Genomic DNA, 27,093 nt, shown 5'->3' on the forward strand with positions numbered 1-27,093 from the left:
CTAAATTATTTTTCATAGTTTTAATTTAAAGTCTTAGATTATTTTTTTCTCCAACTTGCAACTGTTTATTTGTAAGTTGTAAGAGTCAACCCCCAACATACACCATTTCTTGACTGAGAAAACAGATGGATCCTATGCATTTAACAATAGTACTCTCTAATTATCTAACAGGAGTGCACAAGACCAGTTTGGGAAGATTCGCCTTCGAATGTTCCATGCCACTCTTTGGGAAAGTGCCTCTCCTACATTTTCCAACTTCCTCAATGGCCCAGCTAAAATAGGATCTTGCCATATTTGGAATTGAGCACAAACCTAACTTCAGCCCGTTGGTTGGCACAATATGCTAAGGCCAATATGAGGGATCTGTACTGACATATATGGATTTTTATGTCATTTTTACCTGAACAGAACATATTTGGAAAAGGTGACTTTCAATGTTCTTTGTTTCTTAACAGCTACATCGAAAATAGGTGCAGGAGCAGGCCATTCGGCCATTCGGCCCTTCGAGCCTGCACTACCATTCAATATGATCATGGCTGATCATGCAACTTCAGTACCACATTCCTGCCTTCTCTCCATACCCCCTGATCCCTTTAGCTGTAAGGGCCACATCTAACTCCCTTTTGAATATATCCAATGAACTGGACTCAACAACTTTCTGTGGTAGAGAATTCCATAGGTTCACAAAATTAGTCCAATATTGTGGTTACATTGATAAGCATGGTGCTTTTGCCATTGTTCACCTATTGAGGAAATATTTTAAGACAACCCTAACCAAGATTTAATAACCTACAGGCATTAAACCATTTCAGAAGATAAGAAAATATGTAGGAGAGAAAATTGGGCATTGCACCAGTTTTCTGAGGTAAAAAACAGGGCAATAAGGACCAATTTCGGGGCGCAACGTCCCACGCCTGATCTGAAGCTGGGGACAGGCACTGCCATATTGATGAAAATGGCTTCTGTGGTGCCTGCCTGAAGCTGGTGTTAAGCCCCTTAGATATGAAAATAAGGTGCTTAACTGCTGTTTCAGTACCCTTCAGGCAAGTTGGTGAAACAGGCACCTGGCCTGTTCCACACACTGTTACTTCCTCCACATACAGTCTAACCAGCTATTCTAAGTTTATTTTGCAATTATTTCAATGTGGAGCCGGGAGGAGCAGGTGTTCTCTCTTCCCCCACCCCCGACCCCCACCCCCACTACCAGCTTCATAAACGACTGTAGACTATTTTCAAAACAAATGCAATCTGGCATCCAGTCTTTTGAACAGATTCAGACTATTACTGAATTATTACTTGAAAATCACTTTCCAAACTATTTATTTTCATGCTAATAAAAACAATGCATAAATTTGATTATATTAGCATAACTTTGTTTAAATTAATATTGTTGGCATACTCAATTGTGACTGGAATGACTAACCTTGAATATTTATTATCTTTTGTTATGTTTATGATGAATTATAACTTCTGTTGAAACAAAACAAATTCCTGCACCTGGTAAAGGAAAAATCGTATTTCTTTCAATTAAGCTTAGAATAAAAGTATAATAAGAATATTTCATTGTCTTCTGAAATGGTTTAAAGTTTGTAATTTATGATATATTTGCTTACAGTAAATGCTAACATAATCTATTCATCTGCCATGATTTTGCTTGATTATTTGAATGTTTGCCCAGATGTGAAAGGGAGCAGACTGGTAAAACATTCATATTTGGTGCAAAATACTCAGATATGCAAGGCATTTTCCATTTCTTTGTCAAACAGTAGTGATGTAGTGATAAGAACGGATGTAGTGTTAAATGCATAGGATCCAGCTGTTTTCTCAGTCAAGAAATGGTGTATGTTGGGAGTTGACTCTTACAACTTACAAATAAACAGTTGCAAGTTGGAGAAAAAAGAATCTAAATTAGAGGGAGCAGCGTGTGGCGGCCCGGCCCGGCCCGGAAATCGGCGCGGTCCCAACCTCCAAGACCATCAGCAGACCAGAGCTATCAGAGGGAGCAGCGTGCGGTGGCATACCACTGCAGGAGGACAACAGCTGTGAAGGTAGGTCGCTGATTGCAATGCGGGCAGGCACAGCAGGAGGGACCAAGGAGCGGCAAGAGTTTACAGAGATAAGTGACCGGGGCCCAGGAGAGGCGTGAGTCTGAGGCCCAGAAGAGGTGAGGGCCCAGGGCACTGCTATATGTGTGCACGCTCGGTCCGTGCAGCAGAGCTGGTCTCCAGTCGTCTTGGGTAATCCTCGCCACTGGACCAAGACCTATCTCTGTCAAGCCCGTGTGATGGCTGGTGTGCAACGACCACCACACATTAAAAAAATCCAAGCACAGGCAACTTCCACCCTCCAAGACGTAGTTCGGGATCTGGAATATTAGGTCCTTCATTGAAACACCTGTGAACTCATTCCTTTTTGGCGTGGAAGCAAGTCATCCTCGCTTCGAGGAACTGCCTATGATGATATGATGAGATGTGAAATTGCAAATAATGAAGCATTATGTGATGAAATTGTGATGAAACGACCTGTTATCCTAATTATATTTGCTAATGCTTTACTTTTTATATCAAACTGATAATGTATCTGTAGAAATCAGTTCGCTTTGGGTTTTCTGAAAAGACAGTGTGATCTAATGAAGCCACATTGGTCCAGAATTTCCCGGGTTGTTTAAGCAGAAATTAAACTGTTGACTTTCTGTGCTAATCTTGCCGATGGGAACTTGTGCTGAACTTTCCTACGGAGCTCATTGTCCTACACCGGAATGTAAAAATCAGCGTAAAATCAGCACAAATGCAGCGCCATCAATAGGGGTAATAGCAAGTGAGCTGCTGTCTCATGCCATGGCACCTCACTAGACCCTTCTGCCTCTGCTTTTCCTCTTCCATTAATACACAGAACAAGGGTATACCCATTGGGAAGGGCATTCAAGCTGCTTAGTCATTCCAAACGCTAGGGGCTAGATAAGCATCCAAAACATTTCAGGTGTACTTGAGATTGATGGCACTTTGTGTAAGTCTAGTACAGGTCTCAATAAGAAAAATTCTAAAAAAAACTCTTACCAAACTTCAGAAATCTCAGTTATGCTGATATCAGGTGACTTCTGGCCACGCTGCAACTAAATGTGTGGGTGTAAATCTTTGTCAGATCATTACTGCCGTAAATGCAACTTGCTTAAGCTGGTCTTTTGTGTGTTGGGCAGACCTATGTAAATAAGCGGCAGAGGATTTTGGCAGTCATACCTCAGAAGCAGCATTAATGATTGAGGAAATTCGTGCATGAAAGTGTTTTGTCATAAAACAGATGCGTGCAAATTATTTTGCAAAGAAGAACAACACATCTCTCTGACACCGTGTTTGCGTCATAAAGCTCCAGGAAATTCCGACCCAACAATTTTGTTTTATAATACCCATACTGGCAAATTAACATTTCTCACTAATGGCGCTTAAAGAAAAAGTTTCATTTTGAGTATTGCAGAATTATACTAGCTATCAAAACCTGCTCAAGTTTAACACATGCAGCTTTATTTCCCGATGGAAAACTAAACATAGTTTACAGCTTTTCAGTAATTCCCACATTATGTTATATATATTCATGCAGAGGGGCAACATTTACAAATTCTATGTTCCAAGGTAATTTGCAATAGATTTTAATCATGAGATGAGCATTGGGTAATATTCCCTCTCTTGATCAATAATTGCTTCCCCGCAATGTTAGCTTGTTGTAATACACATGCTAGCACAAGTCTTTTACACGGGTTATACAATACAAGCAGCTTGTTGGTGCATAAAATGTTACTGGCTTTCTCAAAAGCAATTACTTGTTTTTTTTCCCCATACTCAGTTCTCACCTTTGCGCAATAACACATGTAGGGGCTCTAAAAGGTGCTTAACCCCAGTAGGAAGTTACCAAAATAGTTGAGGAGTCCCAGGAATGACCGCAGCTCCGTGACATGCTGTGGTCTGGGCACGTTCCTGATAACCTCTGTCTTGGCGTCAGTGGGCTAAATGCCATCCGGCGCGATCTTTCTCCCCAAAAACACCACTTCTATTGCCTTAAAGCTGCATTTCGACCTCTTCAGCCAAGCCCTACGTGATCCAGTCGCTGGAGAACCTCCTCCAGGTTTTGTAGGTACTCGGCAGTGTCCCGACCCGTGACCAATATGTCCTCCTGAAAGACCACCATGTGTGGTACCGACTTGAGTAGGCTCTTCATGTTCCTCTGGAAGATCGCTGCAGCCGACCAAATTCTAAACGGGCATCTGTTGTAGATGAACAATCCCTTGTGCGTGTTGATGCAGGTGAGGCCCTTCGAAGACTCCTCCAGCTCCTGCATCATGTAGGCTGAAGTCAGGTCGAGCATGGTGAACATCTTGCCTCCTGCCGGTGTCGCAAATAGGTCATCTGCCTTAGGTAGCGGATATTGGTCCTGTAGCGAGAAACGATTATAGTTACTTTATAATTGCCGCAAATCCTGACCATGCCTTCACTTTTGAGTACTGGAACAATCGGAATGGCCCACTCACTGAATTCCACTGGGGAGATGATGCCCTCGTGTTGCAGCGTGTCCAGCTCGATTTCCACTCTCTCCCTCATCATGTGAGGTACCGCTCGCGCCTTGTGGTGAATGGGTTGCGCCTCTGGGACCAAGTGGATCCGCACCTTCGCCCCGAAAAAGTTTCCAAGCCTGGCTCAAAAAGGGAAGGAAATTTGTTAAGAACCTGGGTACATGAGGCCTCATCGACATGTGATAGCGCTCGGATGTCATCCCAGTTCCAGCAGATTTTGCCCAGCCAGCCACTTTCAAGCAGTGTGGGGCCATCGCCCGGGACAATCCAGAGTGGCAGTTCGTGCACCGTGCCTCGTAGGTGACCTTGACCATGGCATTGCCCAGGACAGTGATAAGCTCTTTGGTGTACGTTCTCAGTTTTGTGTGGATGGGGCTCAGGGCTGGTCTGAGTGCCTTGTTGCACCACAGTCTCTCAGACATCTTTTTACTCATGATGGATTGGCTAGCGCCAGTGTCCAGTTCCATGGCTACGGGTAAGCCATTCAATTTTACATTTAGCATTATAGGTGGACATTTCGTCGAAAATGTCTGCACCCTGTGTACTTCAGCATCTGCTTCCTCTCTCTGAGGCTCGGAATTGCTTTGATCCACCATGGACCGTTCTTCCTCTGCCATGTGGTGGTTAGCAGGTTTTGCAGAGCTTGCAGCTCGTTTGCAAGCTCGTTGGAGGTGCCCCATTGTTCCACAGCTCTTGCAAACATACCCTTTGAAGCGGCATGAATAGGCTGAATGGAAGCCTCCACACCGCCAACAAGGTGTGAATTGCCTTGCATTCATCCTTTGTTGGAGACTCTGAGTCATCTGGGTCACCTGAGGCCTGCTGGCAGTTGCAGACTCGTGGGTTCTGCCCTGTACATTTCTGCTCGCAAACACAGTTCCAGTTAATTTATGAACATTGCTAGCACTTGTGTGCTGAGAGATTTGTTTGGTGTTATCACTGGTGGAAATAAATGACTCTGCTATCGCAATGGACTTATTGAGGGTCGGTGTCTCTGCAGTCAAAACTTTTCGTAGGGTGGTGTCGTGGCCAATGCCCAGTACAATAAAGTCTCAGCATTTGCTCCAGGTCGCCATCAAACTCACATTGTCCTGCAAGTCGCCTTAGCTCGGCGACGTAGCTCACCACTTCCTGACCTTCAGATCGCTGGCAGGTGTAGAACTGATACCTCCCCATCAGCACACTGTCCCTCGGGTTAAGATGCTCCCGAACCAGTGTACACAGCTCCTCATACGGCTTATCTGTGGGTTTCACCAGAGCCAGAATATTCTTCATGAGGCTGTAGGTCGGTGCATCGCAGACTGTGAGGAGGACCACTCTCTTTTTTGCAGCGCTTCGTTCTCCGTCCAGCTCGTTGGCTACAAAGTACTGGTCTAGCCATTCGACATAGGCTTCCCAGTCCTCACCCTCCGAGAACTTCTCCAGGATGTCCACAGTTTGCTGCACCTTTGCGTTGGATTCCTATTCTCGTCGCCAGTTATTGTGTTCCTAACACAGATGAGGCTGCACACAGGGAGGTTAAAGTAACAGTAACCTCAGTCTTTAATAAGACACTCCAGAGTGAGGAACAAACCTTAGGTGCCGGCTTATATACAATGCTCCCAAGGGTTGCTGGGATCCCTTGGGACTTCAGGGGATGAGCACCCTGGTCGCGGAACATGGGAGTGCATGCTTTACAGATACACAACACAGATTACTCCTTATAAATTAAAAAAGAAATAACCCCATCATGCACTTTCTCAGCTGCAGTTCTGACATAATTACATAAACCACTGAGAGTTAAAACTATGAATAAACAACAGATGATGGCACAAAGGAAAGCTTCTTAGCTGCTATATATGTTGCCACCATTTTATTGTGGTACAACAATAGTTATTGATAGCAAATGGATCAAATTTTCAAAGAATGAAGAGCAAAACTTCCTTTTTAAGGCCCCTATTTTCCACCTTCATGATTTTTGGTGCCCACGTACGATAACTTAGTTTTTTTTTCTCTCCCTGTTTGCGACAAAAAAACCCCCAGCACTTTCCACAAAGCAAAAGTTATTTTTAGCGCCGCGCTACCCGAAGACAATTCTGGGGGTGGAGCTTGTAGTGTGCGCTGAAAAATCTCTGCGTATGTGCTGGGAAGAAAAAAATCACTTTCTACACGGGTCTGCCTGGTCTGGATTAACAGCGAGAACCCATTGGTATCAGAGCTGGATTTGGAGATTAAAATTACAGCTTCAAAAGATGGATGCAGGGGAAGGGGACAGAGAAGGAGAAAGGAACAGAGAAGGTTAAGGGGAAAGGGAAGTTGTAAGGGCCAAGAGATTTTGAGCAGAAGAAATTGAGCTCCTGGTAGACATAATTGAGAGGAGATGGGATGTGCTTGAAAACAAAGGGAGAATGGGACAAAAGAAACTGAAACACCCTCTGTACTCGCAAAAGTTTGGGACCAAATTGCAGAAGAGTTTAATTCATTCTCCATTATCCTGAGAAGCGGCGCACAGCTCCAAAAGAACTGTCAGGACCTCGGACAAGCACGGAGAAGCAGTCATTGTAAGTAATATTTTTATTTAAATTTATATTTATATTTATGCCCTACAATAACATTTGTAAATGTAACTAGTGTGTGTGTGCAGAAGGACCCTCTCTTTAAAATTTTATATTTTCATCTTTATAGATCCTCCGAGAAAGGTCAAAAACTGGAGGAGGTCTGGCAAGTAGGCTGCAACTAACAGCCGTGGAACAGAGGATAACTGATATGATTAAATCTCACAGGAGAAGATCAACCACCAATGTGGATGCTGGGCCCAGGTTACCAAGACAGGGTAAGCCCTGCAAATTGCAGTCTGGGTTGGCTAAATGTTGAGTACTGCGTGGGCTGGCTATGCTTCCGCTTCCTCCCCTGCTGCTAACCAAGCATGTGCTGCATTATGTTTTGCAGATGTTGCGCATCAGGAAGAGACAGAAGATGCACCTGAAGTAGAAGAGCATGATCAGAAAGCTGTCAGTCCAGATATTGTTCATCTACATCAGGAAAATGAAGGGCAGCAGGAAGACCCCGATACTGAGATAGAATTGAAGCTGGTGAACCCCTTGAGGATTCCAAGTCCTTTCCTGAGCGATTCAACCGACGCGACATTTCAAGGTGTGCCGTTTGAGGCTGCGGGTCCCAGTGTGTCGCAGCAAGCCACACCTGGGAGAGAGCAGAGGAGGGTGGGAGGGATAGCTGAACCTGAAATACAGGATGCAGGGAACATAGGACAGCTTGTGGGGATGAGTGGGGAGAGCATCCAGCTAACGAGATCGCTCCAGAAACCATGGGTGAGGTAAGGGTAGAATTAGTGGGACTGGAACTTGAATTAGCAACACTGGCTGGAGAAATGGGTGAAGTGAGGGGAGAAATTACGGGACTGTCATTTGAGGTAGCAACACTGTCGGGACAGATGAGGGAGGGGATGTCAGAGGTAGTAGCAGCAATAAAGGGGCACACCCAGGCTGTCATTGCTGCCACTAACATTCTAACCCCCAAACCAAAGGCAGGGGTTGATCCACAGGCTGAAGAAGAGTCCGAAGATGAACCCGGGCCTTCCACAATGACGTCTGCTAGGTCTGTCCCTGTTGGAACCCACCAACAACAAATGCGCCATCGGAAAGAAAACAGCAAAACCTTGGGGTCAGAGGGGGCGAGGATGCAGAAGTCTGCAACAACGGGCATGGGTATGGAGAGAGGCAAGAACAGGTGCAGGAGTGGCACACAGTGCTCAGGGGGAGGACAGGTGGCTTGTTTGTTTGATTCTTTCTTCATTGAAAAGTTTTTATCCAAAATTTATTAAAGTTAAAAGTTAAGTACAACTGTACTGTACAAATGTTTAATAAACCTATTTCTTTTTTACATTTAACCAGAATCCTGTACATTATTTTTTGAATTCAGCACTAGAAAATCTTTCTAGGTTATGTCTCTGAATTATGTGCATGTACATAGCCTGTTGATAAAAAAAAAAGGTTATTATGAAGCAATGTAGTCTTAGGAAGAGAAATAAGAACAAAAGGGAACAAATATCATTCATATTTAAACTCTGTGCATTCCTTTCGGCCTGGGATTGCAGTGGGGTGGGATCAGGAAGGCCATTCGGCCCGGGATTACAGTGGGCCGGGAGCAGGAAGGCCATTCAGCCCAGGATTGCAGCGGGCCAGGAGCAGGAAGGCCATTTGACCTGGGATTGCAGTGAGCCGGGATCAAGAAGGCCATTCGGCCCGGGATTGCAGCAGGCCTGAGTGCAGCAGTAGTTCTCATGATAAATGTAACATTATATGGTTTAGAAAACAATGGGTGTTACATGATAGCTACCCTTAATCAATGCATGTTTTCTCCTTAAAAAAATAAATGAATGATTGGGGCCTTGCTGACACTAGTTGCACAGGAAGGCTGGTGCTTTCTTCTGGTATTGCCCACAGCTGGCTCCAGCACCTAGCTGCCGCACACTCAGAGCAGTTTGGGTGGAGGATTGGATTTCCTGGAGTGCCCGATTTCCTGGCCCAGGTATACACTGAGCAATATTCACGCTCCTTTCCAATGCTGACCTGAACGGCCATTCTGCGATTGTATGTTGGAGATGAAAGGGAAACTACAAGCACTAATGTTACGCCCTGGATTGGCAGAAGAACTCTGATGATATTTCCTAACAGAAAGGCAGGTGCCATTTCCATGCCCCTTTAGAGAGAATTACCATAATCTTTAAGATCCCATCTGAAGCCAATCAACTGCCCCCAGTCACTGAAATATTGGGAAGCAACAGCCTGCTAAATTAACTCATAAAACAGCACAAAGTCCAGCAACCGATGACAACCCAAAACACCCACTCCCCACCCCCACCATTTGAGCAGAGAGTCAAATGAAATAACACCAATTCACAGATAACTGTCCCCATCTCCCACTGCTAAAAAGGACATAACCTGATCCTAAATCCCAAACCACCTACTGCCCACTGCACAGAATTTTCAGGAGAAAACTACAACGTACCCACTGAGTGAAAAAATTTAAATCAGATGCAACCCATGGGCTTGCAGTGGGCTGGGAGCAGGATGGCCATTTGGCCCGGGATTGCAGTGGGCCGGGAGTGAGAAGGCCATTTGGCCCGGGATTGCAGTGGGCCGGGAGTGGGAAGGCCACTCGGCCCCGGATTGCAGTGGGCCGGGAGAGGGAATGCCATTTGTCCGGGATTGCAGTGGGCCGGGAGAGGGAAGGCCATTTGTCCGGGATTGCAGTGGGCCGGGAGTGGGAAGGCCATTCGGCCCGGGATTGCAGTGGGCTGGGAGTGGGAAGGCCATTTGGCCCAGGATTGCAGTGGGCTGGGAGAGGGAAGGCCATTTGGCCCGGGATTGCAGTGGGCCTGAGTGCCGATTTCCTTAAGTTAAGATAGGGTTTTTTAGAATGGTACATAAGGTCACTCTGTGCCATTCTGAAAAAAATCGTTGTTGCAGAAACTAGCATAAATGGCCAAAAATGGCGGATAATCCATTTTTAATATACATCGGCGCCAAAAAAAATCGCCAAACACCAAACAAACGACATCCAATGATGGCAAAAATTGCCCCCCAAGTCTGTGGAAAACAATAATAAAGAAGACAATGGATGGCGTCACCTTAGAGTGCTTTTGTGAGCATCCTAACAACCACCTCAAGAACGATACTGGCAGAATCAGAGAACTTATTTCCTGTCTGGCTTTTTCATTAGGACCAGTGTGTGATATGGGGGTTGTATAAAGATAGGGAAGTGTAAAAACCAGACCAATAAAATGAAATTGAATGGAAAATCCATTATTAGTGGACTTTATTAGACACGTTATTTAGAATGCAGGCTATGAACAAGGAGATATTTACTGGAGCACCATTCAGGATTCCACTTCCATTTGGCAATGAAAGTCCTGGAAATTGTCAACAGGTGTGTGACATATTGAAAGTTGCTGAATGCAGAGGTTACTACAAGGTTTGTAGGGCTGGAGGTTACAGAGTTAGGGAGGGGCAAGGAATTTAAACATGAGGAGAAATTTAAATGGGAGTCTTTGGGGGACTGGGAGCCAATAAAGGTCAATCACCTGAAGACTACACTTAGTCGTAACTCCCTGTATGCAATGCCACAGGAGTGTGTGTGTTTTAGCTACAGAGGAAGCTGGTGGACTTCTTCTGGAGCAACAGGAAGCACTGGGTCTCTGCCGCGGTCTTGAGTCTCCCGCTTAGGGAGGGCGGTCAGTTGTTGGTGTGCGTCAGCGCCCGGCTAGCGACTTTCCGTCTTCAGACCCTGCAGAGATACCTTTACGTCGAGCCCCCTCCTAGGTGGCGTGCGCTGATGACGTATTTCTTCAGCCAGCAGCACGGCCTCAACTACGACACGCAGCTCCTGTTTGTGAGCTTGGGGGGGCGTCAGGACCGCCGTCCAGGGGCTGCCTGTCTTTTACAAGGAACTCACCAGGGTCTGGAACAAAGTCTCCACCAAGCGCAGCTCTCCACCGGCTGGAGTGGCGGCTGTCCTGCAGGAGCCGCTGCTCGGGAATCCGTACCTCCACGGCCGAGGTTTTATGTGGCGGTCGGAAGAGAGGGCTGTGGCTGGTGAGGTGACCAGAGTCAGGGACCTGCTCGATGGCGGAGGAGCGGGCTGGATGGCGCCAGACATGCTGGCGCGGCGCCTAAATTCGTCCGACGTCTGCCGCACGGCCGATGCCATCGAGTCGCTAAAAACAGCTCTGGACCCTGACTCCGTTAGGTGCATCGAGGAAGCTCAAGCACGTGGGGAGATCCCGTCCGAACTGACCCCCGTCCGGACGGATTTCCTCATCGGCGCCAAACCCCGGAACCTCCCTCGGGAGCCGGCGCCTCACAACTTGAGCCGCCTCGGGGAAATCCCCTCTGTGCCTTTCAGTTCTGCGCGGAGGGGTTTCCTGTACGGGCTGCTCCTGCACACTCTCCACCTTGCCATCCTCGTCTGCCATCCGGACACGCCATGGCGCAACATCTTGCCGTCCAAAGGAGGCGGGGGACCCCGATGGAGTGCACTCTACGTGGGAGTCCTCCCACTATTTATCGGGGACTTGGCCTGGAGGGTGGTGCACAGAGCAGTTCTGTGCAACAAATTTTTAAGCCTGTTCACGGGCTCCCAGGCCGCCTGCAATTTCTGCGGTCTGGAGGAGTCCGTGTTCCATGTTTTTATGGAGTGTGCGAGGTTGCAGCCCCTGTTTCATTATTTGAAGAGGCTGCTCCTCAATTTCTGGCTGCACTTCAGTCCCACACTCCTGATCTTTGGGCACCCTGTGCGGAGGGGAGCGGGTAGGTCCGAGGGCCTCTTCCTAGGACTGTTCCTGGGCATGGCCAAGGGTGCCATCAGCCGGTCCAGGCAGCGGGCGGTCAAGGGGGTCGTTCAGCCTGACTGCCTGCCTCTCTTCTGCGCGTACATCCGGTCCAGGGTGTCCCTGGAGATGGAGCACGCGGTGTCCACCGGTACGCTCGCGGCCTTCCGCGAGAGGTGGGCGCCGGAGGGACTGGAGTGAATCATTACCCCCAGCAGCCAAATTTTAATTTGATTTTATATGTTTTAAAGTTTAATTTGCTTTAATTGCCGGATTTTTAGTGTCCCCCTCCCCTTTTATAGGGGGCACTTGTAAAATATATGGTTTTAATGCCCCCCAAAAAAATCACAAAAAAACCCACAAAAAAACAAAAAAACATTTATTAGAAAAAGGGGCAGTTAAGTGTCTGGAGTGTCCCCCAGATCGGGGGGCACTTGATCTAATGTTTATTTTGATCCCCCCCACCCCCCAAAAGAGTTGTGTGTGTTTTAGCTACAGAAGAAGCTGGTGGACTTCTTCTGGAAAAACAGGAAGCACTGGGTCTCTGCCGCGGTCTTGAGGCTCCCGCTTGGGGAGGGCGGTCAGTCGTTGGTGTGCGTCAGCGCCCAGCTCGCGACTTTCCGTCTTCAGACCCTGCAGAGATACCTTTACGTCGAGCCGCCTCCTTGGTGGCGTGCACTGGCGACGTATTTCTTCAGCCAGCAGCACGGCCTCAACTACGACATGCAGCTCCTGTTTGTGAGCTTGGGGGCGTAAGGACCGCCGTCCAGGGGGCTGCCTGTCTTTTACCAGGAACTCACCAGGGTCTGGAACAAAGTCTCCATCAAGCGCAGCTCTCCACCGGCTGGAGTGGCGGCTGTCCTGCAGGAGCCGCTGCTCGGGAATCCGTACCTCCACGACCGAGGTTTTAGGTGGCAGTCGGACGAGAGGGCTGTGGCTGGTGAGGTAACCAGGATCAGGGACCTGCTCGATGGCGGAGGAGCGGGCTGGATGGCGCCAGACACGCTAACGTGGCGCCTAAATTCGGCCGACGTCCGCCGCGCAGCCATGCCATCGAGTTGCTAAAAACAGCACTGGGCCCTGACTCCGTTAGGTGTGTCGAGGAGGCTCAAGCACGTGGGGAGATCCCGTCCGAACTGACCCCCATCCGGACGGAATTCCTCATCGGCGCCAAACCCCGGAACCTCCCTCGGGAGCCGGCGCCTCACAACTTGAGCCGCCTCGGGGAAATCCCCTCCGTGCCTTTCAGTTCTGTGCAGAGGGGTTTCCTGTACGGGCTGCTCCTGTACGCTCTCAACCTTGCCATCCTCGTCTGCCGTCCGGACACGCCATGGCGTACCATCTTGCCGTCCGGAGGAGGCAGGGGTCCCCGATGGAGTGCACTCTACGTGGGAGTCCTCCCACTATTTATCGGGGACTTGGCCTGGGGGTGGTGCACGGAGCAGTCCCGTGCAATAAATGTTTAAGCCGGTTCATGGGCTCCCAGGCCGCCTGCAATTTCTGCGGTCTGGAAGCGTCCGTGTTCCATGTTTTTATGGAGTGTGTGAGATTGCAGCCCCTGTTCCAATATTTAAAGGGGCTGCTCCTGAAATTCTGGTTGCACTTCAGTCCCACACTCCTGATCTTTGGGCACCCTGTGCGGAGGGGAGCGGGTAGGTCCGAGGACCTCCTCGTAGGACTGCTCCTGGGCACGGCCAAGGGTGCCATCAGCCGGTCTAGGCAGCGGGCGGTCGAGGGGGTCATTCAGTCTGACTGCCTGCCTCTCTTCCGTGCCTACATCCGGGCCAGGGTGTCCTTAGAGATGGAGCATGTGGTGTCCACCGGTACGCTCGCGGCCTTCCGCGAGAGGTGGGCGCCGGAGGGACTGGAGTGCATCATCACCCCCGGCAACCAAATTTTAATTTGATTTTATGTTTTCAAGTTTAATTTGTTTTAATGCCGGTTTTAGTGTCCCCCCTCCCCTTTTATAGGGGGCACTTGTAAATTAAGGTTTTAGAGCCCAAAAAAAAACACAACAAAAAAAAACTACAAAAATACAAAAAAAAACAAAAAAAAAAGTGCCTTGCGAAATATTTGGAGTGTCCCCCAGATCGGGGGGCCCTTGACCTAATGTTTATTTGTTTACTCTAAAAGAGTTGTGTGTGTTTTAGCTGCTTATTGTTGTCGCCATACTCATCATAATCATCTTATATTTCATCTTCTCAGCTCTGTTCACAATACCAAATAAGACTTATTTTTCTTTGCAATTGTTTTTTTTAAACTAGGATCACCAAACCATTCTGAGGGCATGGGCTGTCAAAGACTTTGCACCAAAGTGCCCCCTCTACGTTCAGATATTGAAACCTGAGAATAAATTCCATGTCAAGTTTGCAGGTAACTTTGTTTAGAGAAACTGAACAGTATATTGCTACAAATGTAATAGCGTATTAATTCTGTCAGTTTAGTTCACACTCTTAATTGAGTAACTAATTTGTTTTACCTTTTCACTTACAGAAATAATATAATTTTAGATTTGTTGTGAGACTTTGACATATGATACACTTTTTTCAATTCTAATGTTTCAAATTACTGCAACTAAGTATTTCAATTGTAAATGTGATATTAGAAGTAGTTTAGAGGGTCACTGTTCATGAAAAAAGTGTTTGCCCACCTTTTTTAATCTGGAGGGAAACAGCTGTGCATCTTTTTGTCATGATATATCAAAGTAATAGAATATGTATGGCAATTTCTTGATCATGACATAATAGCACCTCTAATGTTCTAATACTTTCTTGATGTAATCACACAGAAGCTTTACTGCCTTCTGTGTGTCTAATATTGATTGCATTCATTGACGAAAGGTTTATCTGTAATGAAAACAATACATAATGGCTATCAGCAGCTCATAGTGTTAATTTTATTTTTCAAAAAATCATTGTAATTCTTATTTTTACAATTGTCAGTTATTAAGTCTTATGTATTCACTAAATAATTAGTTATCCTCTGTTGCCCAATGTGTACTCATTAGTTACGAACTATACTTGATGTAGCAATTTAATTGTGATCAAAGCGCACCCAACAGGAAGCAGCAAATTGCTGTTTCATTATTATTTATTTATTTATTTATTTATTTTTATTAAGTTAAATGACCACCATCCTTATGAAGATATACTTGGAAACCTTTGTGATTTGTTCACAAAATGATGATGCAATTTTAAAAAAAATGAGTCACGATTTTTTGAAAAGTAAAATTAACACCATGAGCTACTGATAGCCATTATGTATTCTGTTTACATTACAGATAAACCTTTAGGCACAAAAATGAATGCAATCAAAATTAGATGCACAGAAGGCAGTGAAGCTTCTGTGTGATTACATCAAGAAAGTATTAGAACATTAGAGGTGCTATTATGTCATGATCAAGAAATTGCCATTAAGCAGCTATTGTACAATAACAGTGGGATAACAAAATATACAGTTTGTGCAATGACTCTTACAAAGTCTATATTTGTAATTGATTTTCCAATTATATGTTTAGAGACTACTCGAGGAGAGCACAAAGTGAAATAATAATATTTCATATCTACATTGTAGATATACAAAGTTTACATGCAATAGTGGTGACCCAATTAGGAATGCTTATTGGAATATCATTGACATTCAATTTTTTTTTGAAATATTACCATCAACAATTGTGTTAATCTTCACCCACATTTATTTGTTGGAGGTATTTAAGATAGGTTCATAATAACAATATTTTTCTTGGTTACTCGAATGATTCAACTATGAAGCATCAAGAAAAAATATTTTTAAATGTTTCTACTTATATGCTTGTCCGTTATTTCAAAGCATATTTCTTTACATCTGCATTTGTCGTCATAGCCTGAGCCTTGTGGGTAGGGCCCTGGATAATGAGCACTTGTATGCAGGATAATATGTGAAGCGACCATTCATTAATGGAGGTGCTATTCCTTCCTGAATGTTAATGCATTGGGTTTATCACAGGAAATTGTAACGGCTACATCTATGATGACCTGGACTCTAAGGGGCTGAAATTGCCCCTCCCCTTAAGGCCTATTATCGCCGGAAATCGGCAACCATGCTGCGGAGTGCAATGACCACTAATTTCTCGTGCAATGGCTGCCATTTTTAAAATTCCGCTCCCCCTCCCCCGACTGCTCCACTGCTGCCGATACGTCTTAATTGCATCATAAGAGTGCGCACCGCCATTACTCCCCCTCCCCCCCCCCCATGGCGAAGTTCCGGCGAGAAAATCTTGCTCCCACCGTGCGGTGCCAAAGCTGCTTTTTTCCTGCTGGTGCAGTGAGGTTGTAGTCCTTGTAAAATGACGGTGCGGCTCCCTTTAATGGGAAGGACCTACTGCCGCTGCCGCCATGTTTATTTTTTTGTCGGCCGACTGCCATGTTTGGCCGACAATTATGCCCTTGGGTTCAGCCGATCCGCCAAAAGGCGTGCCAGGCCGCTGGCCCAGCCGAAATCCTCCCTGGTGGCCCAGTGGACCGAACTTAAACAATCGCGCAGTGAAGGGGAGAGCCGTGGTGACGCGGCACCGTGATGACTGACAGTGGCGACCCCAGCTTTCATCCCTCTACAGTGCGAACTTCTACTTACCACTGCATATCCCCATTATGACCGACCTCCGGTCCGCCACAAAAAAAGCCAAAGAGCGGAATTTCGCTCAAGAGGCCACCGCATCCACCACGCCGGTAAAATCACTAGAAACAGGGTAGGTACCAGAGGGCACTACTATGGGAAACTTGTACACCAGCTGTATTGTCACTAAGGTGTGTCACCAGAGGGCACTGCAGTGGGAAACTTGTAGGTTACCTGTACAGATGGGCCAGGCCAACATGTGTGATCCTCACACTGGAGTTACATTAATGGACCAAGGTCATTACAGTTCAAATACAATACATTGCCTTGTGGAGTCATTATCAGAGCATCTAAAGACAACAATTGGCGATGAGATTACGGACTTTCACGCAAAAATGGCTAACCTTGGCACGTTGCAGCAGTTTGCCGATGGTGATGATTGGGACGCCTTTGTGGAGAGGCTCGACCATTTCTTCACAGCAAATGACCTGGCAGGCGACAACCCGGCCACACTGGCTGATAAGCGCAGAGCTATCCTGCTAACCAGTTGTGGGCCCACCGTCTATGGCCTCATCAGGGACTTGCTGGCACCAGCAAAGACAATGACCAAGATGTATGAGGAGCTTGTAATGCTAGTCCAAGAACAACTCAAGCCCAAAGAGAGCATCCTCACAGCCAGACACTGGTTTTATACCCACCGAAGGCCAGGAAATTGCGAAATATGCTGCAGACCTCAAGAGGCTGGTGGCACTGTGTGATTTCAGCGACCACCTCACCAAAGCACTGCGGGATATCTTTGTCATCGGAATCAGCCACGAGGGCTTTCTTCACAGGCTATTATCTGCGGATACAACAGTCACACTGCAGAAGGCCATCACCGTGAGCCAGGCATTCATGACCTCGACCTGCGGTTCTAGGCGGATGACTCATCCTCAGGACTCAAATCCGGCAAGTACTGTACACAGACTGGCGCCTTTTAGAGGCTGGACTGTAGAACGTGAATCTCCTCAGGGGAGAGAGAACAGGCCGCCGAGTCCTTTAACTCAGAGTCCGCCGAGGGGGGCTAATCGAGTAGCACCATGCTGGCGTTGCGGAGGGAATCACAGGGCTCACTAGTGCCGTTTTAAGGACTGTGTGTGTAAAGACTCCACCTCTCAGGCACCAACCGCCATGAGCCTGAAAGAGCAAACCGTGCTAAGGCACAGCCCCCAGACCCTATCGCCCCTAAAGGCTACACCCGGGAATGAAGGGTCACCTGCAACGGTCCTCCCAAATGGGACCGGGACTAGCCAGGATCCCAACCCAAAGAACGCCCAGGCAAGTGAGTCAGCAGTTCCCTGCACACGACCAGACGACTGCCCCTCAGGAAGCAGCAGCAACCCGGGGCACAAGGAAAGGACAGGGAGGTCACAGGCATCTGTGAACCTGCCCGACGCTAGGAGCAACAGCAAAGGCCCCGAGAGCAGGCAACTTGAGCCAACCGGGTTCCCACTGCCAGCGCTGGGCACCGCACCTCCACCAGACTACCTGGACACCATCCAGCAGTTCTGGAACTAGTTTGTCCTCATGCACCAGTGCTGACACCAGCACTGAGTCCAAGTATGTATCAAGAATGTACCTCACCAGTCAAATGTACTTGCCTCACAACTGTACCACAAATGTATATGAATGTAACTAGCCACCGGCATAATCTATATGTGGGGGGTGTAAAGTCCTGTCCCTGCAGTACAGATTCACACGAGGCACATACTGAAGTCAAGGTCACTCAGGACCTGCACCTTTATTACACAGCTCTCGAATGCCTCACTTGCCTGAGACTTGTCTTTATATACCTGTGTGGGACAGGTATGCAGTGTCTCCTGCAAGTGCACCCCTGGTGGTAAGGTAAGCTTGTGGTTATAGGTCATCTCTAGTTACAGTCATGTATAGCATAGTAAGTTACAGTTATGTACAGTAGTGTAAGACACATGACATCACTCTCCCCCAAGGTCTTATTGTCTTTATAGGTTCAGTCTCTCAGGTGCTCTACGCTCTCGCATGGAGCGTCTTCATTGTGGTTCAGTTGTTTGCCTTGGTGCCTGTTTTTCTTTCAGTATGATTGTTGGTGTCTCGCCTGGACTGTCTGTTGGGATTGCCCTTTCATCATGTTGTTCCCTCTGTCTGTCCACCAGGTGTGATGTGAGTTCCACATTGTAGTCTGCCTCTGGTTCAGCAGTGTTGTTGGTAAATCTACTTTTGACTTGGCCTACATGCCTCCGGCAGGTTTGGCCATTGTCCATTTGTACTACCACTAGCCTGTTTCCTTCCTTGCCTGTTACTGTCCCTGCAAGCCATTTGGGACCCCTGCCATAGTTTAGCACAAACACTTTGTCCCCTATCTCATTCCACCTCCCCCTCGAATTTCAGTCATGGTACTCAGTTAGCTTCTGGTGCTTTGCCTCAATGATTTCATGCATGTCTGGGAGGATTAATGAGAGCTTAGTCTTTAAGGTCCGTTTCATCAATAGTTGCGCAGGGGAACTCCAGTCAATAAATGCGGACGAGATCTGTATGCCAGCAGCACTCGCGACAGGCGGCCCTGCAGCATGGGACCTTGGATTTTGAGCATGCCTTGTTTAATGATTTGCACTGCTCGCTCCAGCTGGCCGTTGGAGACCAGCTTGAACGGTGCCGGCTTAATGTGATTTAATGCCGTGGTCACTTATAAAATCTTGGAATTCTGCGCTGGTGAAGCACGGACCATTATCACTGACCAACATGTCAGGAATTCCGTGCGTTGCAAACATAGTTCCAAGGCTCTCCACAGTGGTGGATGTGGTTCTCGACCATTATCACTGACCAATATGTCAGGAATTCTGTGCGTTGCAAACATAGTTCCAAGGCTCTCCACAGTGGTGGAGGTGGTGCATTCGATCCACTTTGAAAATATATCTACAACTATGAGGAACATTTTGCCCATGAATGGGCCCGCATAGTCTACATGAACCCGCGACCACGGTTTGGTGGGCCAGGGCCAGGGCCAGGGGCTCAGGGGGGCCTCCCTGGGGGCATTACTGAGTTGGGCACAAATGGTGCACCGTCTGATGCAGAGCTCCAAGTCTGCATCAATGCCAGGCCACCAGACGTGGGATCTGGCTATGGCCTTCATGAGAACGATCCCTGGGTGCTCACATTGGAGCTCACGGACAAATGCCTCTCTGCCTCGCAGAAGCATAACTACTCAGCTGCCCCACATCAGGCAGTCTGCTTGTAGTGACAGCTCATGCATGTGCCTGTGGAAAGGTTTGATCTCCTTGGGGCAGGCATCGCGAGCCTCTGCCCAGTCACAAGTTAAGACACATCTGTTTACTAAGGATAACGTGTGGTCGCTGGTCGTCCAGGCTCTGATTTGGTGAGCCGTCATGGGTGAACCTGTGGACTCAAAGGCATTGATTGCCATGACTATCTCACAGTCCTGTTCGTCAGACCCTTCCGTGGTCACCAGGGGGTAGCCTGCTGAGCGCGTCGGCACAGTTGTTTGTGCCTGGTCTGTGCCTTATTGTGTAGTCGTAAGACGTCAGCATGAGTGCCCACCATTGAATGCGCGCCGAGACATTAACGTTTATTGCATTGCTCTCGGATAGTAGGGATGTGAGGGTCTTGTGGTCGGTTTCTAATGCGAACTTGGCCCCGAAATTGTATTGGTGCATCTTTTTGACACCGTAAATGCACGCGAGCACCTCTTTCTCCTCCATTCCGTACCTGCGCTCTGCCTGCGAAAGTGACCTGGAGGCATAAGCTATAGGTTGTAATTTATTGCACCATTGACATGTTGTAAAACACACCCGACCCCGTACGCTGATGCATCACATGTAAGAACTAGCTTTTTACCTGGAGCAAAGAAAGCCAAAACACTGTTGGAACACAGAAGGTTGCGTGCCTTATTGAAGGCGTGTTCCTGGGTGTCTCCCAAAAACCAATCGCACCCCTTTCTGAGTAGCACATGGAGAGGCTCCAGCAGCGTGCTTAAGTTCCCAAAGTAATTGAGTAGCCCAAGAAAGGCGCGCAGTTCCGAGACATTCCGGGGCCTGGGTGCCAGGCGAATCACTTCTGTTTTGGATTCGGTTGGGCGGATTCCATCAGCGGCAATCCTTCTGCCCAAAAATTCAACCTCTGGCGCGAGAAACAGGCACTTGGATTTCTTAACTCTTTGGCCCACCTGATCCAGCCGCTTTAGTACTTCCTTCAAATTGCGGAGATGGGAGTCGCTGTCCCTGCTCGTGATAAGTATGTCGTCTTGAAATACAACCGTCCCCGGGATGGACTTGAGCAGACTCTCCATGTTGCGCTGGAATATGGTGGCTGCCGACCTATGCCGAATGGACATCGATTGTACATGAAAAGGCCTCGATGTGTGTTGATGGTGGTGAGTAGCTTAGACTCTTCGGTCAGTTCTTGCGTCATATACGCAGATGTGAGATCTAGTTTTGAGAAAAGTTTTCCTCCAGCCAATGTGGCAAATAGGTCCTCCACTCTGGGCAGCGGGTATTGGTCCTGTAGGGAAACTCTGTTTATGGTAGATTTGTAATCCCCACAGATTCGTACGGATCCATCAGGCTTCATGACTGGAACGATGGGATTTGCCCAGTCGCTAAATTCCACGGGTGAGATAATGCCTTCCCGCACAAGCCTGTCCAATTCATGTTCAATGTTTACCCTCATCACATAGGGTATAGCTCTAGCCTTGTGATGGACCGTCTAGCATCCTATGTGATGTAGATTTTGACTTTAGCCCCTTTGAAGGTGCCCACACCTGGCTGAAAGAGATGTTCAAAATGACTTAGAACTGTTGAGCAGGAGGTCTGTTCCTCTGACGACATGGTGTGAACATCATGCCATTTCCAGTTTAGTTTTGCCAGCCAGCTTCTCCCCAGCAGTGCTGGGAGATCTCTAGGGACAATCCATAGGGGAAGTCGGTTTACTGTCCCTTTGTGTGTGACTGAGAGCATGGCGCTGCCAAGGACTGGGATGATTTCTTTGGTATAGGTCCTTGTGAGTTTTGGTCTGTCTCTTTCGTGCAGCCACAGCTGTTCAAATTGTTGAGCGCTCATGAGAGATTGACTCGCTCCCATATCCAGCTCCATGTTGACGGGTATCCAGTTGAGTAGGACCCTCATCATTATTGGAGGCGTCTTGTTGTAGGAGCAGTGGCCATTGATCGTGTTGACCCACTGTACCTCGGTGTCCCGGGTACTGTCCCCACCGTCTTCTGGTCCACTTTCCGAACCTTCCGATTCGTATACCATCCGAGCTGCCGTTTTTCTGCACATGCGGGCCAGATGCCCTGTATAGTCTCAGTTTCTGCAAATGGCATGCTGAAATTGACACCCCCTTGATGAGTGCCTTCCCCCACATCTCCAGCACAGATGGCTTCCATTGTTTCCAAAGGATGAGCTGCGTCTGGCTGATCTCTCTTGAGCTTCTCTCAGTTTGTAGTTGATTGCTCGCATTGTAGGTTGATGAGGTGTGAACGGCCGTTCATGTGGCCCTTGATGGCTTCTGCCGCCACTGCCTGCTGTTGAGGGCCTGCTCTCCTGCCTTTGTTTGTGTGTGGGGGTAGCGGCTTGTTTCACGCTGTGAACCCCTTGTTCCGATGTTTCATTAGTTGTCGTACCCACAGTGTAGATCAACCTCGTTTCTTCTTCTCCTGCCAAGAATGTCTGTGCAACCAGTGCTGCTGCCTCTAGGGTCAAGTTCTTGGTCTCTATGAGCTTTCGGAATATGCCTGCGTGGCCTATTCCTTCAGTAAAAAAGTCTCTCAGTACTTCTCTCCTTCGTTCATCGGAGAACTCACATAAGCTAGCCAACCTCCGAAGTTCCGCCATGAAGTCGGGTATGCTCTGGCCCACACAGCGTCTGTAGTTGTAGAACCTGTGTCTGGCCATGTGTAGGCTGCTCGCTGGCTTCAGGTGGTCTCTCACCAGTGTGCTCAACTCTTCAAACGACTTGCTTGCTGGTTTCTCGGGTGCCAGAGGTCCTTCATTAAGGCGTATGTTTTCAAGCCACAGCTGGTCAAGAGATGGGCTCTTCTCTTGTCTGCCTTATCATCGCCTAACCAGTCTTTGGTTACAAAGCGTTGCTGGAACCTTTCTATAAAGTCCTCCCAATTATCTCCATCATTGTATTTTTCATCTGAGCCGTTGGTCGCCATTCTGTGGATTCTTTAATCCTGTAACTCGTCACCACTATAAAGTCCTGTCCCTGCAGTACAGATTCACATGAGGCACATACTGAAGTCAAGGACACTCAGGACTATCACCTTTATTACACAGCTCTCGATTGCCTCACTTGTCTGAGACCTGTCTTTATATACCTGTGTGGGACAGGTATCCAGTGTCTGCTGCAAGTGCACCCCTGGTTATAAAGTAAGCTTGTGGTTACTGGTCATCTCTAGTTACAGTCATGTATAGCATGGTAAGATACAGTTATGTACAGTAGTGTGAGATACATGACAGGGGGCAGAGAATGGAGTGGTCATGGACTCACAAACAGAAGCCACCAGCACCTCTACTGCCAAGGAAACGACCCCCCCCCCCCCCAAGGGTCTACCAGACAGAGCTAAGCCCAGAGCACAGTCAATGCATAAAGGTGATTTGCACTTAGGACTTGGGGGAGAGTGATGTCCTGTATCTAGATATGTTACTGCCTGTACTATTACACATGACGTGCCACCAGAGGGCACTATGGGAAACTTGTACACCAGTTGTATGGTCACTAAGGTGTGCCACCAGAGAGCACTGCAGTGGGAGACTTGTAGGTTACCTGTACAGGTGGGCCAGGTCTAATATAAAAAGCAGGCCACGATATGTGATCCTCACTCTGGAATTACATTAAATGGACTAAGGGTCACTCCAATTCAAGTACAATACATTGCCTCGTGGAGTCATTATCAGAGCATCTAAAGACATAACAGAAACGTTAACTCCAGGTCCTGTCTGCTCACTCAGATGGACGCAAAAGATCCCATGACACTATTTCACAGAGGAGCAGGAGGCTTCTCCCTGATTTTCTGGCCAATATTTATCCCTCAATGAAAACCTAAAAACAGAGGGGCGCAGTTGCCCTACACCCCGATTGGGGGTGGTAACCAGCTGGGGCCGGGACTTTCTGAGTCCAGCATAGAAGTTCCGCCCCTGCTGCTGAATTGGGCTTACCGTCCCTGAAAGGAAGTGAAGCGCAATCTCACGCGATCCACTTCCTTTTGGAGCGGTACTCGAGGCGCCATTGGGGCACTTCGACACCTCTCCCCTTCGCTTAAAGGGATGGCCGCTGTGCACCTTCCACTAGGCCACCAGGGCAAAGTGGGTTCAGGCCTGCAGCCCGGACCAAGCTAGGGCCGCCATACCGGAGCTGGCCCAAGAGTCGATAATCCAGAAAAGGTGGCGGTACAGGCTGCTGGTGCGCTCCCCTTTTAAGTAGCACCGCAAGAGTGGTTGTTGGCCAGCTTTGCAACCTGAGAAGTTGTTGTTGACATATGTTTGCATCAGCCTCACGGCCCACGGGGCGGTGTGGGGTCAGCATGGGACGGTGAGGGGTCACCACGTATGGCGATGGCATCATTGCCGTTTGCACAGTGGCGTGAGGCGCTAACTGCGGGGCGCAGAGCTGCCGTGGCAGCACCTCTGCAAACACCCGGGCAATTGCACGTGTTCCGTTAGCGCTCCCCTCCCCGGGTGAAAATCTCCTCCGCCTCATTAACACCCTCCTAGAAAGCGCTAATGGGCCTCTTTTTTTTAAAAAAGGGGCAATTTTGCCCCCAGATCATCTAGTCATAATTGCACTGCTGTTTGGGGGGTTTTGCTGTGCACACATTAGCTGCCATGTTTCCTACATTACAGCAGTGACTACACTTCAAAAGTACTTCATTGGCTCTAAAGTGCTTTGGGACGTCCTGAGATAGTGCAAGGTGCTATATAAATGCAAGGGTTTTTTTAGCATCGGAAAGTTGAAAAGAGGAAGCTCCCACAGGCACACTCCTTGGCAGCAAGGCAGTGATGCACCAAGCTGAGAGATTGCCATAAATACAATTACATTTCAGTGATCCAGAAAAGCATGAATAGCAGAATGGCAAGAGTCAAAACTTCACGGGTGTCTTCCTAGAGATTTTGTTAGTGAGATGTCATCCTGTGTAAACACACAGAGTGGTTGTGTAGCATTGCCCAGGGTTCAAATAGATACCATTTTAAGCTTACTGGATGTGACACAAGTCCTCTCATGACATCCTGGATTTAAGATAATAGAAGAAGAAATACCATCAGACTATGGTTTAGGCTATTAGACGATTGAGCAAGTTTAGTAAATTTAACAGATAGGCAGTAATAAGAGTTTAGACACAGCTGGAATATTTACAGAGCTTTTAAATTGTACTCCCTAGTCAGATTTTTTTTAAAAAGGACATAAAACTTTGCTAGCTCTACTGATAATATCCCAGAGTAGCGAAGTGTTGTAACGTTTATATGTGGGGCTAAGAATAGCCCCTGAAGCTCCACAAAACTATTTGCACAAGAGCTGCAGTACAGGAATAACTGGTGATCTGAGAGAGGTGGCATGGAACTGTCAATCAATCCCTCTGTCTGAGAAACACCCTGTGGGACCGCCCTTCCCCAGGATAACTGAGTTAACCGAACCAGATCCAAATAGTCCATCTATTCCCAAAGAGGGTCAAGACTATATTTACACAAACACAGTCAGGTTCAAAGACATAAGGTCAGCCTCTCTGACCCTTGTCTCCAACCAAACAAGATGAGAAGCTCCAAAGTAAAATACTGCAGATGCTGGAAAATCTGACATTAAAAACAAATAAATGCTGGAAACACTCAGGTCAGGCATCATCTGCGAGAGAAGATGATATGGTCAATGTTTGAAGTCAATGGTTTCTTGTCAGGTTGATAACTTATCAACGATTGTATCATAATGCATAGTGGGTCAACTTGGTGATGGCTCTGGGATTACTAATCGTGTGCTTTTTCTTTGTGAGGCCTTCAGTAGGCTCAGAACAGGACTCTCAACAGATATACGTTACGCTGGGACAATCAGGATGTTTTCTGGTAAAATTCCCAGGTTGACTCAGAATAACCTCCAAATTGCTGCAGCAATGTAACTGGGGCAGGCAGAAAAAATATTCTCCTCTCCTGGCTCGGGCTTTAGCGTACAGTGTTAATGTGATGATCCTGCCCCATTTCCACCTTCCCCCACCCCACCATAATTACACTCCAATTGTGAGAAATTAATTTTTAGCCTGTGGAGTTTACCCATTAGAAAAATGTTGACATAAGACATGACACAAAAATCATAACACAGAAATAAGCCTATTTCACCAGGAAATGCATGCCATATCCAAGACTTTCTATATGTTAAGATTGATTTTTGATAATTGGTCACTTTGAAACCTTTCTTACTGCCACTGGAAAGCAACAACAATTTGCATTTATATAGCACCTTTAGCATAGTAAAATATTCCAAGGCGCTCCACAGGAGTGTAATTAAATACAAATTGACACCAAGCCAAAGAAGAAGAAACATAGAAAATAGGTGCAGCAGTAGGCCATTTGGCCCTTCGAGCCTGCACCACCATTCAATATGATCATGGCTGAACATGCACATCAGTACCCCATTCCTGCTTTCTCTCCATACCCCTTGATCTCTTTAGCCGTAAGGGCCACATCTAACTCGTCGTCGGAGAGGCCAGAGGGAGGTCGGAGGGAGGCCTATAAAAGGCCCATCAGTTGGAGTGGCGGGAGTTTGTCGTCGGAGAGGCCAGCGGGAGGTCGGAGGGAGGCCTATAAAAGGCCCATCAGTCGGAGCGGCGAGAATTCGGCGAGGAGGAGCCAGCGGGAGGTCGGAGGGAAGCCTATAAAAGGCCCATCAGTCGGAGCGGTGGGAGTTCGGCGAGGAGAAGCCAGCGGGATGTTGGAGGGAGGCCTATAAAAGGCCCATCAGTCGGAGCGGCGAGAGTTCGGCGAGGAGGAGCCAGCGGGAGGTTGGAGGGAAGCCTATAAAAGGCCCATCAGTCGGAGCGGCGAGAGTTCGGCGAGGAGGAGCCAGCGGGAGGTCGGAGCGAGGCCTATAAAAGGCCCATCAGTCGGAGCGGTGGGAGTTCGGCGAGAAGGAGCCAGCGGGAGGTCGGAGGGAAGCCTATAAAAGGCCCATCAGTCGGAGCGGCGAGAGTTCGGCGAGGAGGAGCCAGCGGGAGGTCGGCGAGGAGGAGCCAGCGGGAGGTTGGAGGGAAGCCTATAAAAGGCCCATCAGTCGGAGCGGCGAGAGTTCGGCGAGGAGGAGCCAGCGGGAGGTCGGAGCGAGGCCTATAAAAGGCCCATCAGTCGGAGCGGTGGGAGTTCGGCGAGAAGGAGCCAGCGGGAGGTCGGAGGGAAGCCTATAAAAGGCCCATCAGTCGGAGCGGTGGGAGTTCGGCGAGAAGGAGCCAGCGGGAGGTCGGAGGGAAGCCTATAAAAGGCCCATCAGTCGGAGCGGCGAGAGTTCGGCGAGGAGGAGCCAGCGGGAGGTCGGAGGGAGGCCTATAAAAGGCCCATCAGTCGGAGCGGCGAGAGTTCGGCGAGGAGGAGCCAGCGGGAGG

The 27,093-nt window shown here is 48.0% G+C and overlaps 1 protein-coding gene across 3 annotated transcripts in view; it reads left to right on the top strand.

Moving 5' to 3' along the window:
- LOC139268148 (potassium channel subfamily T member 2) overlaps positions 1 to 27,093 on the top strand; it is a 1,179,460-nt gene that overhangs the window by 572,454 nt on the left and 579,913 nt on the right. For all 3 annotated transcript variants that reach the window (XM_070886186.1, XM_070886187.1, XM_070886188.1), the window contains exon 13: positions 14,153 to 14,261. In XM_070886186.1, the coding sequence (XP_070742287.1) occupies positions 14,153 to 14,261 (109 nt within the window). The remainder of the gene's footprint in view (positions 1 to 14,152; positions 14,262 to 27,093) is intronic.

This window comes from Pristiophorus japonicus, chromosome 8 (genome assembly GCF_044704955.1).
Source record: "Pristiophorus japonicus isolate sPriJap1 chromosome 8, sPriJap1.hap1, whole genome shotgun sequence".
Classification (NCBI taxonomy): domain Eukaryota; kingdom Metazoa; phylum Chordata; class Chondrichthyes; family Pristiophoridae; genus Pristiophorus; species Pristiophorus japonicus.